At 52.0% G+C, this 20,139-nt stretch overlaps 1 protein-coding gene across 10 annotated transcripts in view; it reads right to left on the bottom strand.

Moving 5' to 3' along the window:
• The window catches only part of LOC130149309 (coiled-coil domain-containing protein 183-like), a 32,244-nt gene that overhangs the window by 2,642 nt on the left and 9,463 nt on the right, over window positions 1-20,139 (bottom strand). For 2 of the 10 annotated variants that reach the window (XM_056338921.1, XM_056338860.1), the window contains exons 1-4: window positions 1,138-1,492; window positions 906-1,010; window positions 589-711; window positions 66-194 (exon numbers count right to left, since the gene is read on the bottom strand). In XM_056338921.1, the coding sequence (XP_056194896.1) occupies window positions 66-194; window positions 589-711; window positions 906-1,010; window positions 1,138-1,317 (537 nt within the window). In that variant the 5' untranslated portion in view covers window positions 1,318-1,492. The other 8 variants (XR_008821964.1, XM_056339087.1, XM_056339176.1 and 5 more) reach the window with 8 other exon arrangements.

A 20,139-nucleotide genomic window follows, 5' to 3' on the forward strand; every position in this document is an offset into this window, starting at 1 on the left:
GGGGGCCCGGCACCGATGCCTGCCGTCTGCCCACAGCCTGGCCTGTGCCAGGACCCCCAGCTCACCGCTCTCAGGTGCCTTTGGTACACGTCCTTCCGCCACCCTGTGTCTACAGAGACCTCCTGGGTGGCCCGGGAGCGGTACATGCGCGCTCTCTCCGCAAGGATCCGGCTGCGCGTCCTGTTTGCATCCTCCTGGAGCGTGTCAGAGAAGGGAGAAGTGGCTGTCAAAGCTGGAACGGACCTTTGGCAGCCAGCTGAACTTGTGGGATGGCCAGGGTCAGCAATGACCAGCCCCGCCGCCAAGTAGACAGGCTGGGAAGGATAGTGGGCAAGGAGGGCTGGCGGGTGGAGCGTGCTGCCTTCGCTGTAGCTGGGGCTTCGGGCAGGCTGTCCCCAGCCCCAGGGCAGCCCGGCCCAAGAGCGACACCCGGGAGGAGCTATGGAGCCATCGGGGTGCTGTGGGCAAGCCCAGCTCCGGCTCTTTTGCTCTTGGTTGAAGGCACACTCAGCAGCTCCGGGGCACATGGTGCCGTCGGTGGGCTCTGGAGGGTGGAAAAGGGCCCCGAGGTGCCCCTGGCCATCTCACCTTGGCTCTGTCAGCGGCTTTGCAGGCCTCCAAGGCCATGAGATCCATGTCCTGAAGCTCCCTACCATACAGCTCGGCCATCTTGCACAGGAGGTCCAGGTGCGGAGGCAGGTGGGCCAGCTCCTGGGACACAGGGAGCCACAGCACGTCACCCCAGTGAGCCCCAGGGGTCCCCCGTGCTGTGACAGCAGATGGAGGGGAGCAGGAGGACCTCTTTGATCTGGGAGGGGGGCGTCCCACCAGCGTTGCCCCTGGGGCACCTCCTTGTCTCTGCTGGGGGAGCAGGTGGCACGATGGCACGGTGGGGAGGAGCTCACCTTCCTCAGGACATCCCGCACCGCCAGGTACAGGGCAGTCACCTTCTGTCCAGTGTGGACTTTGAGGAGCACCTTCTCAATGTTTTTCTCCAGCTGGCAAATGGCCTGGGGCAGAGGTGGGGGGGTACAGGGGGTGACCCCGCATGCCAAGCCCAGAGGCCAGCCGGGGGGTGCAGGGGCTGGATTAGAGCCCTCTGCAGGTGCTGCCAGCCCAGGAGGGGGTCCCAGGTACCTGCGCCTGTGCCTGCTGCCGCTTGTCAGGCATCGCAGCATCCTGCAGCTGCTGCAGCCGCCTCTGCAGCTCCTCCCGCACTTGTCTCCGCTGCCTCACCTGGTGCAGCAGCATGTTGCAGGTGTTCACCCGTTCATAGATGTCGGCCTGGAGCTTCTCCTGGGCCACCTGGATGGGCATGCGAGCATTCAGCAGGCTGGAGGCAGAGCTTGCTGGGCGCCCGCGGCACAAGGGGGTCCTGCCTGGAAAACTGCCCCCAGGGTGGAGCTGGGGACACCGGACTTAGGGGTGCTGCCTAACTGAGACCCAGGGCTGGGCGTCAATCGAATCCATCAGTGCCCCAGCTGCGGGGGTGCCGGAGAGCAGCAGCAGCAGCAGCACCACCCCCCCGCACCCGCCTGCCGCTGGCCCTGCAAGAGGCCCCCGGGCAAAGGCAGCTCTGCGGGGCCAGGGTCTCTGTCACCGCAGCGGGGCTTATAACCGCGTTGTAACCTCGGGACGGGCAGTGAAGGGCAGGGCAGGGACAGCATCTCTCTCTCAGGGATGCGGCTGGAGCTGCAGGAACCCGGGCAGCCCTGGGCACACACAGGCTGGGACAGCCGGGAGCACTGCCGGGACAACAGATCTGCTCAGGGAGCTCAAGGAGGATCTGCACGGGTGGGTCCCGCAGTGGAAAGGGACCCGTGGGACCACACACAAACACCCCCGGTTGCACCACACCAGCCCTGGGGGGCTGTCCTTGTGCCGGCACCAGTCACTCTACCACCCACCCTGTCCTTCTGAGCCTTCCCACAGCCCCAGCCCCCTGCAAGCAGCCCGGGCGCGCTGGGCCCTGTCTGGTTGGCCAAAGTGGCCCCCAAGGACTTCGGCGCTCTGCAAGTCTCAGAGACGCTGCGTCTGTTGTGCTGTGGGCACGAGAGGGGCAGAGAGAACAATCACCACCAGCCTGGGGCCAGTCCCAGCCTAGTGCTGCCCTGTGCCGCCCGCTCCCGACAGGGCCAGCGCCAGGCAGGGGTAGAGCAGGAGGGACCCGACGGTACCTGCTGGCTATGGCCCCGGGCACGGACGTCCTCCTGCACAGCCTCACACAGGCGGGGGAGCCGCTCTCTGGTCCCACTGCGCTTTTCCTCACGCGGCTGCGCGCAAAACTTCCCGCCTTGCTCTGGGGGACACAAAGGCGCTGTTGGTACCGTGCAGGACAACGCGGGGACCGAAAGCCACCCGCCCGCCCCAGGCCGTCCCCACAAGAAGCCCAAGGGGCAGTACCCTGCAAGGCGACGGCGGCACACAGCTCCTGGGCGCGCTGGCTGAGGTTTGCCTTGCGGCCCGGCATGGTGCCGCTGCTCCTGCCTCGGCCCTCCAGCCTGGCTGCGCACGTGGCAGCCGTCGTGGCTCTACTGCCCGGTGGAGACGTTGCCGGGCTGTTAGGACGTTGGCAGGCTGTGACACGGGCTGTGACATCACAGAGCTGAGCTCACTCCCTGCACTGGCGTAACTGTCACAGCGGCACCTCCCAGTGCCGCATGGCACACACCTCCTGCTCGGCCAGCGCCTCCTGCTCAGCCATCGCCACCCACGGCCCCCTCCTCTCCGCTTCTGTGGGCAACAGGCGAATGAATAACCAGTTACTGAGGCAGCCCAAGGCAGGGCGGGCAGCGCGGTCCCAGCGCCGTGGCTGCAGCAGTTGCAGCCCGCCCAGCTGGGGGACCCCTCCAAGCCCCACCAGATGCGGGCCAGGACACTTGCAGGGAATACATGTGGGCACCGTGGACCCGAACAGCCCCCCCGCACTCTCTGGCAGCTGCCGGCTGGTTTCACTTGGCACCAGGAGCCCGTTCCTGCCTCACCATGCGCCTCCGCAACATCAGTGCCTCAGGCAGGGAATGGCTACGCAGGGAGGTCTGTTCCTGTAGACCAGCTGCTGAGACTGGGCTTTGGTCTTGTCCTTCCCGCATGTTCTGGCTCAGCCACGGACACAGCAAGGAATGCAAGCATGTACATTTATTTGTTAAGAAATAAAACCAAGCTCCCTCTACCAGAGAGGAGGATAACCCTCAATCTTTGATTTGCAGAAAAAGACTCCTTACAGAGGGAAACTGCCTTCCTAGCACCAAGCTTGTAGATCAGCTCTGATAACGTTTCTGTAACTCGAGATCTTTAATGTGCAGCCGTCCTATGGTGCTCTAGCTGCTGAAAATAGGAAACAAAGAAATTAGAGGATTCTGAAATCAAGTGTTACCGACACAGGATCATCCCAGGCTCTTACTCAGCACCTCATGTGCAGACTGATGGATTGCATGTTAACGCCAATGGCCCGTGACAGGCTACACACAGACATTATCATCTTCTGTGCTTCATAAAAATGCGCATGAAGAGATGGCCCTTTGAAAGACAAGCAGTGAAGGCTTTGTGCCCACAAGGAAGCTGGCCAGTCTGTCCATGCATGTAGAGGTCTCCACACTGAGGCGGGGCCCACGTGGCAAATAGAGTCATTATGCCACTACACTGTCCTAGGCAGCATTTAAACATCACGGCAGGTTACCGGGGGGGCAAGAGAGAGCTTTTTAGAAGAACGGCTAAAATGCCTCAAGGATGTCCATTTCAGTGGCCCTCAGCAAAAGTCAGACTCTCGAGTAGACGGTCCTTCCAAAATATTGCTCAAGAAACGTAAGCCAGGCTTGTACAAGCTCATGTCAACAGGCGCCTGCAGAAACCAGCTTCCAGGAGGAAGCCTTTGACTAAGGGTCTAGTCCCACAGGCCCCCTGCACCTCACACGTCAAAACTCTCCGCTTTCAGTTGTCTTCAGCCCTCCCTGCCTAAATTCTGGAGACTTCCCACGCTGTTCACGCTACAAAGGAAAAGGTCACGTCAGCAGCGCAAGCCAGAGCTCCCTTCAGTTCTCATGTAGCAGGCAGTCGGGCGCGCTAAAAGTGAACAGCCAATGATGAACACAGCACTCGTCTGGGAGAGACATCGAGGCGCTGGCTAGCCTGCAGCTCCTGACCTGCTGCCTGCTGTTAGCATGGGAAGGGGTACGTCACGCTGAAGGCTCCGTAAATCCCTGCTGGCTGAGCTTTCGGTCACCCAAGCACAGGGGCTTTGCCTGGTGGTTTGCATTTTCTGTCTCTCCTCCTCCACTTGCTGTGCTCTCTTCCCCTCTTCTTTGAAACACACCAGTTCCACTAAAAAGCATTTGTTTAACACAGCTGAGACAAAATCTCATGGAATTATCATCAACTAGATCCTGTGCCTCAGGAGCTGCCTGGAAATGCTGGGCAGGTATTAGAAAGCAGCATAAACAGCGAGAGGAGAAAGGACAGCTGCCAGGATTGCTCTGTGTCGCACTAAAACGGGGCACAACCAAACCGCTCCTGCTGTGGAATGGCGGCCCAACAAAAGCCTGTCCAGCTTGATGGGCAGAGGCCACCCATGCCTGTCGGAGATTCTCACTGATGCCGTGGAATGAACAGCTCACAAGCGCAGGCCACCCCTTCGGCCTACTAAAAGCATCGCCGTGGCCAGAGGCACCTCCTATACCATTCACAAAAATACTGTCTTTCTGTATCTATAATATATAAATAGGTGATAATTCGTTTTCCTTAGGGTAGCTAAATATGTGTCACAAATAAGTTATTTGGAGGAGAACATTTTTTCTAAGTCAGCAAGTAGTCCTCTATCCAGCATAGGAAATCTTTAAGAATGGTCCTTTACCCGAGTTATCAAGCAGCTAACTGCAGAAGCCCAAGTCAGTGATCGTGCTGCCAGCAGATCAATTTTTAGGCACGATCCATGCTTTGCAACTGCTCAGAAGTGAAAATGCAGCTCTCTTCTGAAGGTTCCTCTCCTCACAAACTCACCCCTCAGCGATCTATGCAACCGGCCGCTCAGCACTGACAGCTCCAGATAGCAACGATGGGCACCATATCAGCCCAACGCTCTTCAACAGCAACCCTTAAAGTAAACCAAAGCGAGAGTCACTTTTGTACCACATCTTAACTCAGGCCTCATTAGTACAACTGACACAAAATGTTCCTGCAGACAAACACATTTGTAAACCAAGCAAGTGTAGAAGGATAAAAAAACCTACACTGCATGGAAAAATCCCAGAGGACTAGTGTCAAGAAATATCTAGCAGCAGGAGATTGGAAAAAACATGAAGGCTGAACAGAAGAGCATGGCTACCACCAGTCATTTCATAGAATGTTGTTGCAAGTAGAACTGCTGTGGGAAGGCTTTCATTCAAGCTTTTCGTCTCCTTCCTCCACGTCTTTCAGACTCAGCATTTCCAGGGTTCCTTTCCCTTTTGTCTCACTCCGTATCAGCTCATCAATCTCTCTGAAGCAGCCTGGGTCAATAAGGCACACCTGAAATTTTTCACAGGTCATCAGTCAAGCCATAGTAATTGATTGTCATTAGACCCTTTTCAAGGTCTCACATTAATTTTCATTAAAAATAAAAATACTTTAGTGACTAAGAAGGAATTTGCAGAATTGATAAGCAATTTCTATCAAGTAATCTTTCCACAGAGGCTCTGCAGTTCCATTTACCCATGCTGGGCATGTCTTTTGACAGCTGGGATTGCTAGATTCTAATCTGGTCTCTGAAAGATACTTGCTAATACCAAGTTCTGCTTTGCCATAGACTATTTTTTCAAAACCTAATTAACCGCTGTCAAATACAGGCCTGACCCACCAAATGAACAGTAACATTCCATACATGCAGAGAAATTTATCTGTGCTGTAGGATAATCACTGCTAAGAGGAATGACACTGCTCCTCCGCAGCTTGAAGCAGCAACCTCTGTACAATAAAGGCTACTCGCACGCTGACCTCACTAGGATTAGGTGACGTTAAAACCACAAAGCACACCTCTGATTTAGAACCTCTGGTAAACCTGCAGTTTATCTCAACATCTTCCACATATTCATTCATCGTCTAGTCAAAGGTACAGGTGGTAGTCAAATCAAGTATGACACCCAAGGACTGCTTTATTACTCCCAGTTTCCAGCTGTTTGTGCAAATCTTCACTCTCAATAACTTTAATCAGGGGCTTGAGCTTTTCTCTCAGTTTCTTCCCCTCCTTTGCTGAAAGGATAAATCGCAGCCTCATGTGAGCATGTTCGATCTGCATGGTTTCCTTTAACTGTCTGATCACTTCCAGTGCCTGTCACGACATGAAGAGGAAAGAGCATTGACACACCTGCTTACAAACCCTCGCACAGACCAAAATCCAAATCCTTTGCATTAGCTCCAGACACAGTTCTCAGCACTGATCACTGTCACCCTGCTGCAGGGAGTATGGTTTACACTCCCTTGGTAGAGCAGCAAGAAAAGGCAGAGGTCTGGCTGTTTGTGACCACTTCAAATACTTAACAAGCCTGCCCAAAATCACGTTCAATAGCAGCCATGCTGCAAAACAACAGAAACCCACGTGGCTCAGATGCAAAGCCTGATTCACCACCTTAATTAAAATAAATGATAAAACTTCCTTCTGTTCCAGGCATACCACTGTTGCTTCTTGCTGCTTTAATTGGTTTCTTTCTTTCTTTCTCCCTTCCCCACATTGTTAGAAAACAAACTGCGTGAGTTTCAGAAGCTGCTTGTACCCAGCATGCAGCTGCCAGCCAGCTGAGTAACCGCTCTGCAGGCTTCAGACCGCAGTGCTCTGCTCACCCCTCCATGGCTGCGCAGGGAGAAATCAGGCTTGAAAAGCCACCTCTGAGCAGCAGCTCATGTCGCGAGAAAACCAACCTGCTGCTTTGTGCTCCTGTGCGGCTTGACGGAGTAGTGAATATCATTCATGGCTCTTTCTATACTGATCACTGTCTATGGCCTCTTTGTTTAAGGATTCACACACTTGCCAGCCACAATAGTTGTGATGCCTCTAAACATCTGCTCCAGCTGTGTCTGTCGTTTTTTGTCCAATCCTTGCAGCTCCCTTTTTGATAAAATCTGTACAGTAAAAATCAAGACATTAGTTAATAAACATCACAGATTTGACCTAAGAATGAAAATGTTAGTAACTCTGTTAAATTTAACAGTTGCTTGAATGGTTTGGTTAGACAGGAAGCGGAGCAAAAGAACAACCGTATTAGTAATGTACACCATTATGGCAGGCACCATTGGAAAGTCTGCAGACAAAAACCCACCGCAGACACACCCAACTACAAAAAGAGAAGTGAAGTTTTACTGAAATTCTCGTCACCACAAGTCCACTGTTCATATTGTACTGAGGACTAAGAAAGTGGATCTGTTCCTTATTTTTTTATATATATTTATGTATGTGTATATATATACATATACACACACACACACATATATAATATATAGCACTTCATTGAAGTGTCCAAAGTAAGCAACTGTCCCCTTCCTTTCCCTGCATCCAAAGTTCTGCTACCTGCTTTCTGGAGTGAGAAACAAAACCACTGACTTTTGCACTCATCTGGAGCCAAAATGCTCCATGGCACCACCCATGCACAGCTCCACCAGAGAAGGTGCCAGGAAGCACTTCTCTTGGTTCTCACGTTGCCCTGGTAGCCATGTGAAGGACACCACAAGAGTTCTGCTACCTGCTTTCTGGGGTGAGAAAACTAACCCAACACTTTTGCAGTTGTGCAGAGCCTAAACTCACCTTGGGAAAGTGCAGCACTGCTCCCCTGGAGCAGGTGCCAGGAAGGAATTCTCTTGGTGTTTCTCACCTTGCCCTGGTAGCCATGTGATACCATAAAAGTTCTGCTTTCTGTGGTGAGAACAATGACCCCTCACATTTGTACTCTTAGAGAGCCCAAAAACGCCTTGGGAAAGCACAGCACTGCTCCCCTGGAGAAGGTATTTAGCGGCTTGCTGTTGCTATAGAAAGGAGGTGATATAGGTGCTGCTGGTAAAGGAGAAATCCAACAACTTAAAACAGGCAGGGGAAGGCAGGGCAGTTAGGACTGCCTTTATGGAGTTCGGCATTGTTCATGTAGGCACATACACCTTCTGGCACATCAGTGAGTAGGCTTATGACACTGGCTGCCATCAGCACAAACTCGTGCTCTCTGTTATCCATGGTTTGCTTTTATAGCGCATAGAAACTAGGTTACAAAATTGAGCCTTGGAGTCCAGAATGAGGCAGCACTGTATCTGCTGGAATCCAAGTAGTGTCTTCTCTCCTGAGAGCCACACCTCACTTGTCCCCCTTCAAACCTTGCAGCCGGTCACTTGGTTCACATGTTATCAGAGAATACCAAACAGGTGCAAGAACATGCCGGTACCTACTCCCTGTGAGAGCTTGTTCAACACTGCTGTCTTTCTCAGCTGCTAGTCAGCCAAGACGACTGCATCTGTGTGTGACAGCTGGGATTCCAGCGGGACCTCAGCACGCTGCACCAGCTCCAGCAGTGCCATCTTACTGGCAGCTGGCTGTAGCCCATCCAGCTGTGTCAACAGCAAAGTGCCACTACACAAATAGTCAAACCCTAAGAAGCAGTCAGCCAAGAGCAGAGCTGACAGCAAGCGCCAGCCCTGCCAGGCAGCCATGGATGGGAAGAAGCCCAGATAGAACGGCCTGTGAATGCCCTGAAAAGCAAGCGAGGCTCCTGGTAGTGCCGCAGGCTGGGCGGGTCTCTCCTAGGGAACCTGTGTCCCCCCAAAGCCTGCCGGGGGGAGAGGCTGCGAGTGGGGGTTAAAACCACCACAGCCCCCACACGGCAGGGCCACAGGCTGTACCCTGCAGCACAGCTGGCGGGGCCACCCCGCCACGGGGAAGGGCTGCAGGTTTCCCTGAAGAAGCGACCCCCACAATGTGAGACACATCACAGCTGGGGCTGCTTCTCCTGCAGGCAGCTACCCTTGGGCAGGCGGCTGTGCCAGGGCTGCCTCCCCCAGCCTGGAGAGCTTTCCCCAGCTCTCAGCAGCACGGGGGTATGGGGGCCAGGAGAGGAGAGGAGGGTCTCCCTGAAACCCCCATCTCAGCTGCTTGCCTCGCCCTGGCCTTCAGGACAGCAGGCTCTGGCTCCTTTGGGGATCTACTGTCCCAGGGCGCTCCCCCTTCCCCTTCTGGGGATGCATCCCATCCCCGCAGCAATGAGCAAAGCAGCAGAGAAGCAACCAGTAGTGGCCCCTCTCCCCCAGTTATGACACCCACATTCCTCCCTCTCTACCAGTTCTTGAGCCATATGCCAGCTTCTCCCCCAGTTCCCAGGGCCATACCCCTTGACGTGCGGAATTGTACTCTACAACCCAAGGAGAGTAATAAAGCAGGTGTGTTTACTGTGGCACTGGGTGCAAGGGGGATCACTCCTCCCAACTTGCACACTTAATTGTACTCATAATATATATATATACAGTGAAGTTGGTTAGTTCTGCCCAAAGTCTACACCTACTAATTATGGGTTAGTTGTTTTCTCGCTTCAATTTAAAGGTACAGTTCATTCTAAATTCACTACGCACACTCCCCAAGAGGGGGATCCACCCTCTTTGGGGGGGGGGCATTTGAATAGAAGGTCACAATCTCCCACTACCACAATTATTTTACCTGAGTATCCTTGAGTCTTATCACTTCAGTAGTTTGTTTTCTTTTAGCAGTTAGCAGGTCCTTATCAGAAGGCTCCTTATTTACATTCTTGTGGGGCTCACCTACATCTTACTAACTGTCCCTTGAAGTGCTGAGCAGGCCAAGCCCCAGAGCGTCTCTCCAGGCAGTGAGGCTCCAGCTTGTGTGTTGATGTTTCTGTTATCTATGCAGCTCCTGCCTGCAGCAGTTTTAAGTTTTTCATTATATTTTCTTGCATCAGGGGCACCCAAGGATTTCTATTGGGGGGAGGGCAGGAGTGCCCACTGACACAGCTACTAGGCAGCCAGCAGGTGGGGGTTCTGGGATGACCCAACAGTCCTTAGGACAGCTCTTTAGGGCTCCCAGGGCTGGGGCATGGGAGCTCCGTGGTTACCTTCCCAATAGTGGGGCTGCAGGAGCAGATGGAACAGTTTGGTCTAGCACCTTCCCAGTAACCAGGCTGTCCACTTGTGGATTAACCCATAATTTCCATTAAATGGGCCTGCAGAGTGTTTCTGACTGGCCTGTCAGAAACCCCATGCGTCAGCCCAAGAACGTCCCCATTCCAGATCTCGCTACACTCTGTTCAGGGTCAGTTTGTCCTTTTCATGCTCCATACCCCAGTTTTCATGGTCAGCAGGTCCCATGGCCATCTCCCAGCATGCCCCAGTATGAAGTACAGCCCAGAACTGGCAAAATTCCTGGGTCTGCTGCTGTTAGGACCCAGGCAATTGTGCTACTGCTCTGTATTTATTCTTGTGCTGTTCTTCAGCAATAAATGGTTGACCACTTGTCCTGGTTTCAGCTGGAATAGTTATTAGTAGTTAGTACAGTGCTGTGTTTTGGCTGTGATGTGAGAACAATGTTGATAGGACACTGATGTTTTTAGTTGTTGCTGGGTGATGTTTATACTAAAGGAAGGGCTTTTCAGTTCCTTGGGCCCTGCCAGCAAGGGGGCTGGAGGAGGACAGGAAATTGGGAGGGGACACACCCAGGACAGGTGACCCAAGCTAGCCAAAGAGGTAGTATTCCATGCCATATGCCGACATGCTAAGTATATAAACTGGGGGAAGAAGGAAGGAAGGGGGGGACATTTGGCATTATGGCGTTTGTCTTCCCAAGTAACCATTATACATGATGGAGCCCGGCTGTCCTGGCGATGGTTGAACACCTGCCTGCCAATGGGAAGTGGTGGATGAATTCCTTGCATGCGTGGCTTTTGCTTTACCTATAAAATAATAAAATTGTTCTTATCTCAACCCTGGAGTTTTACATTTCTTTCTGATGCTTCTTCCCATCCCTCTGGGTGGGGGGGAGTGAGCAAGTAGCTGCATGGTGCCTGGCTGCTGGCCAGGGTTAAACCATGACATCACTGAAGCCCAGCAGCTGGCCTGGCTGGTAGGAAGCCAGTTCCCTGGTACTCTGTGGCAGATGGGCCAGTTTTCCAGGCACAGATGGTGGCTGCTGGTGTTGGGTCTGGCTCTCAGTGGGTGCTGGGATGTGCAGGACGGCTGTCTGGGTGCGAGGGGCAGCTGCTGCTGTTGGGCCAGTTTCTCAAACTGAGGTGCCTGTGGAGAGAGAAGGTTGCCAAGGCCACATCACAGTTGTGGTGCTGGGTGGGGGTGAGGGTGCAGGGCAGTACCTGGTGCACTGTGGGGTGCAGACACCTGGCTGCACATGGGAATTGTGGGCACAGAGAGCTCTGTCCAAAAACTAGGCACCCCGCACCCCTCGGCTGGGCTCTGCTTGGCTGCCCATGGCTCGTCTCCTCTTGGCCCTGACCATCCTGACCTGCCTGCTCTGCATGTGCTGGAAAGGAGACCCGACTCTGGCAGACCAAAGGGACCAAAACTGGGCACGGCACTGCAGGGCCAGGAGAGCCTCCTGTCCTCCTCTCTCAGCATGCCTGGCAGGGACCAGCACTGGGCTCTCCTGCCCATCCCTGCCCAGGGAAGGGGACAGTCTTGGTGCTCTGTTTGGTGCCGCATACATATCCAGAGCCCTGACAGGCAAAACTCCTGCCCGTGCTGACAACACGCACGCTGGCAGTGCCAGAGAGCAGATGGGACAGATCAACCTCTTTCTCCAAAGAAAGCTCAGTAGGTTCCTCACCACGGTCTGAGTTGCTGGGACACCTTGGCCAAGGTGAACAACTGGGATCTATGGCATCACCTAGCAGGGTGATTTCTTCTCCTCAGCTCACTGGTAGGGAGAGAGAGATGTCACTCTTGCAGTTCTCCCTTTTTGTGGCAATCTGATCCCTCGGCATTTTCACTTTCTGACCTTGCTCTTCCCATATCTGTTGCTGGGTCTGCTCTTTTGAGGCAGGGTCACTTTTAGCTTAGCAAGTTAGCAATGTAACACTTAGCTAACCCATGAATTGAGAGGCCAAGTCAAACATCTTACAGCAGAAATCTCAGTGGAGTCTGGCCAGTAACTAACTCTGCACTACAGAATACCCTACCTCGAAAAGCTTCATGGCTTAGAGGAGCCAGCTAATACAGAAGTTTGGGAAAAAATGCTCCCAACAACTCACCATTTTCTCTTCCTCCACACAAGCATCACATAACATAACACCATCCCAAGCACATGGAGCCCAAGATTGCCACAGCACCTTCTATGCAGTACTTCTGGAAACATTTAGGATCCACAGCATTTGTGCTTCTCTGTGCTGGAGGAAAAAATCTGCACATTAGTGAGTCCTGGAATCTCACAGGTCTGACATGGCCAGAAAATGTTTTTTCTCACTTTGTTAGCAGCTCTGAACTGGTAAACATCCTGGGGCTGTGTTTCCTTGGTTTTTGGTAGAAAACCAAAACCATTGCAGATCAACACATTCTTTACCTCTCTTTCTCTGATCAGCTTTGCTTGCCCTCTGGAATGGCCATAATCCAATTTTCCCAGTGTCATGGCTTTGCTCCCCCTTCTCAGCCACTTTGAGCAACACAGACAAATGCCACCCCTGTGTCAGGGAGTGCCACCCACGGGTCCCCCTGCCCAGCCCAGCACCCACAACCTGAGGGGACAGAGTCAGGCCCACCCACTCTGCCTTTTCACCAGCATGGGCACTGCCTGATGCCTCCCATTTTCAAGACATGCCTCCCACTTGTGGCACCCTGCAAGACTGCTCAGTACCTGGATCCTTTCAAAAGAATTGTATATCCCAGTGTGGTGGGCTTCCCTGGGGTTGGACAGCACTGTCAAGAATCAGAGAAAGATAAATCCTCAGCATGGCTCAGGGACAGAGAATGCAGAAGGAGGGTGCAGGTTCCCACTAAGCCTGTGCCTGATCCCTCAGTGAATCCCTTTGAACCTCATTTCAGAGCAGCAGTCCCCCTCTCTTGGGCCTAGGGCCTCTAGAGACTCACAGAGAGATCTGTGATGCAGCTACTGAGGGGGTTACATTCCTTTAAGAGTCATATTTCCATCATCTATTGAACATGGTTCAGATGGCCTCATTCCTGAAATGGCACAGGTCTGAAATTCCTGTGAATGGATTGTGGTGACAAGTGAGCATCTCACTGCATCCACAGAGGGTTACCAGCACCTCTCTGGTACACTGATGGCAATAACCTCCACAACCCAGAGAGGACAGTCATCCACAGAGAGACATTCCTGGCTTCTTTTACAACACTCGCTCTGTACTAAGTCTGGGTGCTGATCTGATGTGCAGGAGCAGGCACCAGAGCCTGCAGACACACACTGATTTTGATCTATGACACTGCATGACCCAGGGACAGCAATTACCTGGCACACCTGCTAATTGCATTGCTTCTGTTTTTTCACTGGAGACTGGCACTGCCTGACTGCCTCCTTCCTGAGGCACCTCCACACAGTCTCTTGCTTCATCCCTTTAAAAAGAAAGTGGGTCACTTTAGATAGAAGTAACCATTCCTCATGAGGAACACAGGCTCTTCAGGAGGCAAAATACTTTCATAGCGCTTAGAAACAAAGCCTGGATATTTGAGGGGGCTGCCTTGTCACTACTCCAAACAATGTGTCACTCATGCAGAAAACCTAAGGAGCTAGACACATTCCAGTGGACAGGAAAACCTGACCCAGAGAGCCTAGGAGACTGCATGTCATTTTCTTGTTCAAACTTAGTGCATGTTTGGCAAGCTGCAAGATGATGGCAAATTACTTCCTTCAGAGAGAACAGGAAGACACTTGTAGCCAGCTCAGCTGGGTAAAAAGACCTTTTTAAGAAGCATGTCCCAACATGCCAACTCCATCATACACAGTTCAGGGTAACAGACACACACAGTGGACTGAGTCCCAAGCTCCTGCAGCCGTATTCTGGGCACTTTCATGGTCCCCCAAAACAAGAGGAAAACCAAAACCAAGGTACCAAAACCACAACTAGAAACAGCTAAACCACCTGAGACTGAATGCACAGCCCTCCATTTTAGCTGCCTTCAAGTTAGGTGTCCTGCCTGAAACTGGGTGTCCAGCTCTCACCTTTCCCTGTCCCCAAGGTGTCATGGACAGTCTTCTACTCATCAAGGAGAACAACGGGGATGAACCAGGCTGTGAAGCTGGGCTGCTCTGATCCTGGCCAGGGCACGCCTACAGCCCCAGCAAAGGCTGACAGGCTCAGTGACCCCAAGCTGCCTGCGCATCCTCCCTGTCTCCCAGGGGCACTCTCCCCTCAGGCGACTGGCAGCATGGCACAAACACCTCCAGTTCCTGCCAGCTGGGTACCCACAGCTGCCCACAACAGCTCTGGCCAGTAATGGTGTCACCAGGGCCACAGCTGTCCCTGGGACTCAGCTTGAACCACAACCAGCAGCAGAGACTCTGGACCATCTCTGCAGCTCACAGTACTTGCAAGCCATGAAATCAAGCATCAGTGCAGTGAGGCTCTGATTGATCCCTTTCTGCTTGTGTAGGCTACAACTTGTCCATACATGTCTCAAACCTGAACTTCCCAAGTTTTCTGGTTCAGAAAGATATATACCCAACCTGTGCTTCTTTATCCAGGTTTTCCAGGATCTCCTCTAGGCCCTGGAATGACCACAGGGAGAGTCCTCTGTATTGTCCATATGCTTTCCTCTTTGAAGCACTTGAAAGAAAGTATCAAGCGAAATCTCTCACTAATAGGATAGTGATCAGGAGTGCTTAGTCTGTGAGCTCAGTCAGGACAGATGATGCACCCCTGGGATGTCAGATGAGCTCCAGCACATGATCCAGACCAGAAGCTGGAGCCACACCTGCAAGCAAACACCCATGAGAAGTTTGCATCATATGTTGTGATATACACCATCATAACTGAATAGCAGAACCTTTGAGGGGATCATGCCATGATACAGCACACACAGCGATGAAGGTCTGTAGTCTCACACCCACAAGAGATGCATTGCTCACATTTGGGCTTTGAGCTGGCCAAAGTAAAAAGCCATCACGTACCCATGCCGTCTCCCTGCCCATCAGCCCTGGCACCCAGCTGGAAAGCTGGATATCCATCGCCTACAGCCACGCCTGTAGACAAACAGAATAAAGCAGCTCCCAGGAAATATTTTAATAGACTTCTTCAGACCTGAAGAGCAGTGAATGCAGCTCAAACTCAGGATTGGCTCCAAGACACTTGCCTCTCCCTTCCGCTCAGGAGCCCTGTGCGGAAAGTTACCTAGTGCCTGGACAAACAATGCTGAGCCAAAAAAAGCCCTGCACAGAGAGGTTGGGTGAAGGGACTCCCTGGAGCTCCCACCAGCCCTAAACTCTACTCCAACAAGCCCACTGGCTTTGCAGCTGCCACTGCAAGCAGCACAGGGTGGGACTGGCTGGCAAAGACAGTTTCCCAAGGCAGAGTGCCCCAGAGCACACCACTGAGCCTGGCCCACTATGCTCTGCCACATGCCTTCTGCATTGGCCAAGCAAATGCTAAGTTGAGTTTCACGTGAACAGAATAATAAAACCTAGGTGCACATTCACTCAAGCAACATACCTGTGGGATCACCCTGAGGCTCCCAGACAAGATCTGGCTGAGAAGTAGGGTGGCCATCACCTACAGGGTCTGCTGCAATCAAGCATGTTTCCATTAGAGGTTGTGATCTACTTTTCCACAACCTGCAGTGACTGGAGCGGGGTCACATAATGACATGGGACCCAGATGTGGGTGGGTATTTCCAAAGCTGCAGAGGGGCCTCAGTGACCTTGTGGGAAGATTACTTGGGGGCGGGGGGGAGTGGGATTAAGAGAAAACTGGGACCTAAGAGAAGCATAGTATTACAGGAAGCTTTTTAGGGTAAAAGACAGCTATCACTTTCAGGATGGCTGGCATGCACGGAATCAAATTTACCATGGCTCCTAAGCAACACACCCTGCCATCTCAGCACACGCACAGGGTGGAGCAGAGCGGAGACCCCGCGGCCAGACTTTGTTGTGCTCCCTGCAGGAAGGGGAACTTGACAGTACCATGCAGCTGATGAGATGTCTGCTGCTGAGCCAACAGCTGTGGTGAAACTCCTCTCTTCAGATGAGAAAACCTCATTGTAATATGAACGCACACCTCCATCCCAAAGTCACCCGCCTCCAAAGTACTACCACACCTCCCTGGGCATGCGATACCAATCTGTAACAATGTGTATGACTGGAGTCACTCAGGCTCCACCTGAGTGTCAAAGAAGTGGACAGGCCTTGGACTGAAATAAGCCCCAAAGGGGGGAATTGTTGTCTAAACTCCTGAATTACCACACTCTGATTTAGAGTTTAACTATAGGTTAAACAAATCTGTGCACAAAGTTTAGGTCAAGCTGACCCACTCTCCAAAGTAGTTACAAATGAAGGGACGTCTCAACGAGGGAGGCAGCCTTAGGAATGACGGGAAGCAAAGAGCAGATAGCAAAAAGAACACCACTGTCTAAGTTATGCAGAAAGAAGCCTTCAAGTGAGGAAAGTTCTGGCTGCAAGAGAATACAAGCTGATCAGGTCTTGAGATCCACTGTCATCAACAGAAAATAAGGTGAAAATTCCCCTTTGACATGAAATTCAACTCCCAAAACAAAACATAGTTCATTGGGCAACCACAGTGGGGATGGGAAATCAGCACGGAGAACAGGAAAGCATCAGCAGGATGGGAAACCATTGAGATGGGAAGTTGTTCGGCATTAAAAGTCAAACCGTCACATGCTGGCTGAAGCAGGTGCTGGCGGAATGATAGCCACGGGGACAGAACCCCTGAACACTGTTTGCCCCAACAAATGCCACACTGGCCAGCTGCCACGGCACATAAAGCAGCACGCTCCTTGTGGTGCTTCTGCCCTTTGGGTAACCCCCAACCAGCTCTGCCGGCCAGCATCTTACCCCATCACCCCCTTCGCTTGCCCCAACAGAGATGTTCCCCTCCAGCTGCCGATGGCATCAGAGGTGCCCGGCATGAGCTTCACCACCCTGACCATGCCACCACCGGTCACTGCTGGTGTGCTGCCCTCTGTCCCGGGGCTGCTGATCACCGTTCGGCCTTCCCACCTCCCCACTGTCACCCCCCAGCCCGCCCAGGCAACCTGGCAGGGGGTGCAGGGGCCCCTGGGGGACTTGGGGCAGGTTGTGCAGCTGCCACACGTGCTGCAGCTCCCTGGCGGTGTGCAGCTGCCCCCTCTGCCTGCTCCTTGTCCCCCTGCCTATGGCCAAGTATCCCATACTTGGATGGCTCCTCAAGATGTTAAGAGATATATTCCTCGTGATTCTGCTCCCCGTGCAAGATAAAGCCCAGTTTGCCTTTGCCTGGAGTGGGACTCTACATTTTCAAATAGTTTTCCACAAGGATATAAACATTGCCCCACTATCGCTTACATTGCTCTGGCCACAGATCACCATTCCACCTGGCACCACAGTGTATCGATACGTTGATCGAATCCTCAGCGAGGCAGAAGGGCCAGAAAGCATTACAGATGCAATGAAGACCATTTGGGCAACACTAAACAATTTGGGACTGGAAGTCCCAGAATCAAAGTGCCAAGGGCCAGCACAGTAAGTTAAATTCCAAAGAGTCTGGTGGGTTACAGGAGCTGCCTCTGTTCCACCAGACACACTGGAAAAAGAAAGAATCTGGGCAGAATCCACCCAGTATGCTGGAACTACAACAAGTTCTAGGGACTTTGAATTACTGGCATAACCACATTCCTGCGTTTTCTGTCATTGCTTGTCCCTGGTAGAATTTGTTAAAAAAAGGGAAAATCGTGGCAGTGGACATCTCATCAGCTCTGTGGTACTGTCAAGTTCCCCTTCCTGCAGGGAGCACAACAGAGCCTGGCCACGGGGTCTCCACTCCGCTCCAGCCTCCGTTATTCCTGTCAGCAGGTGCTGAGGTTGCAGGCTGCATTGCTTAGGGAGCCGTGGCAACAGATTTAGGATGGTGAATGCCAGCCATCCTGAAATCGACAGCTGTCTTTTACCCTAAAAAGCTTCCTGTAATACTATGCTTCTTTTAGGTCCCAGTTTTTTCTAATTGCCCCCATCCCAAAGTGATTTCCCCACAGGGTCCCTAAGTAAGGCAGTTGCAGAGTGGCTCTCTCAGACCCCCTGCCAGCCCTGCCCTATAGGCCAGGCTCCCTCCCTCTCCACTGCATTTGCAAAGGGAATGGCTGGCTCACCCTTTGCTGCCCAAGCAGCCAGCCCTCACCTTTAGCTGCTGTCATTCCCAGGGGCGCAGGCTTTCTCCCAGCACCCTCACACCTTCTCCCTGCAACACTGCAAGAGAAGCGTTTGCCAGGCACATGGGTGCTGTCACTGCCCTGCACAGCTGGGCACCCCCAGACTGGCACTGCCTGACTGCCTCCTTCATGAAGCACCTCCACCTCCACAGTCTCATGGCCCATCCCTTCAGAAGGAAAACAGGTCATATTAATTAGAAGTAACTGTTCCTCACAAGGAACATAGTCTCTTCAAGAGCCAAAATACTTTAATAGCACTTAGAAACAAAGCCTGGGCATTTGGGGGGCCTCCTCGTCACTACCCCAAACAACATGTCATTCGTGGAGAAAAACTGAAGAGCTAGACTCCAGTGGACAGCAGAACCTGGCCTGCTGAGAGCTTAGGAGAGTGCATGTCATGTTCTTTATCACACTTGCTGCATGTTTGGCAAGCTGCAAGATGATGGTAAATTACTTCCTTCAGAGAAGACAGCAAGACGCTGTTGCCACCTCAGCTTTTTTGGTTTTTTTTCTGGTCGGCCAAGCAAAGAACCTGAGGGTGTTTCTCCGTGCGCAGAAGCACAGCTGCAGACATAATTCCTGCTTCATGCAGGCAGGAGGAGCGAACTTCATCCATTTGGGTCCCTTTGAGAACACCAAGCACCCAGATTGTGCTGAAGGATGCTTTTTACATAGGGAACCCTCAGAAAGAATCAGCCAAGTGCAGTTTTATTCCCTTGGAAAGTGCCCTAGCACTGTCCTGCCTCTCAGATGACGGAAGATAATTAAAATACAGGAACTTATTAGTAAGCATGGGCTGATTCCTGACCCACCATGATTTGAACAGCAGCCCACAAATCCCTCAACTTTTTTTGTTCTGCCTGCACTTATGACAGTTAGATTGCTCTATGTTGTGGGGAAAGCAGGTGACAGCTTGCCCCTTTGATGGGCAGGGTCGCATTTCAAAGGACTACTACAAGCCCAGAAGAGCAGAGCACAGTACGGCTTACGAATCAAGTAAATATTGCATCACAAACCATAATGCACGTGTCTATCTGAAAAACTGGAGTTGATGTAGGCACATGGGAGGTGGGTCTGTTGCTCAAAACCCAGCAAATCCTGTTTAGAAAAGTTCATATACTGAAACGATAAGACAACATACTTTTGAATTTGTCTCTAAATCCCCACATAGATGTAATTCCTTCACTGCCATCTGAAATCATACAGCTTGAGGCACTTTTCGTGTAAAACCAAGAAAGCTCAACTCAGAAGGCAAAGAACCTTCTTAAGGGAACAGATCATTTGTAACTACTAGACACCTTCCTTCTCATTTAAACATAACAGCATAGTTAAAAGCAGTTTTTAAATTCCATATGGAGAGATTAAAAGTTTGTGCTTAAAAGAGAATGTCCTGTAGTCTTCAAAGTAATCAATTTCTGTCCACTTCTCTGCCAAACTTACCCTAGTGTTTCGTATTTTTCACGCTGCAGCCCAGAAAGCCAGTACCCACAGCTGCACAAGGACTTCCACTGCTCAAAGCAGTGGCCAAAGCATTGAGAAGCCCGGGCTCAGTCTTGGCAGTACAGGAGTGATCCACCTCAAATGCACTACACAGTCTGCATCTGGGGGTATCACAGAACTATAGTTAATCACTGCTTTTCCTCCCAGTAAAAATGAAAAGAGAAAAAAAGAAACCCTCCTTGCTTCCACAGCTCTTCTTTCCAGGTTTATGGAAGAGACAACCTATTTCACCCAGCATACAAGCCACTTTTTGAACAATTTTCAGACCTGTCCCAAAACCCACAGATCGTACACAACAATCAGTCCAAAAAAAGA

The sequence above is a fragment of the Falco biarmicus genome, chromosome 1, assembly GCF_023638135.1.
Source record: "Falco biarmicus isolate bFalBia1 chromosome 1, bFalBia1.pri, whole genome shotgun sequence".
In the NCBI taxonomy this organism is placed as follows: Eukaryota; Metazoa; Chordata; class Aves; order Falconiformes; family Falconidae; genus Falco; species Falco biarmicus.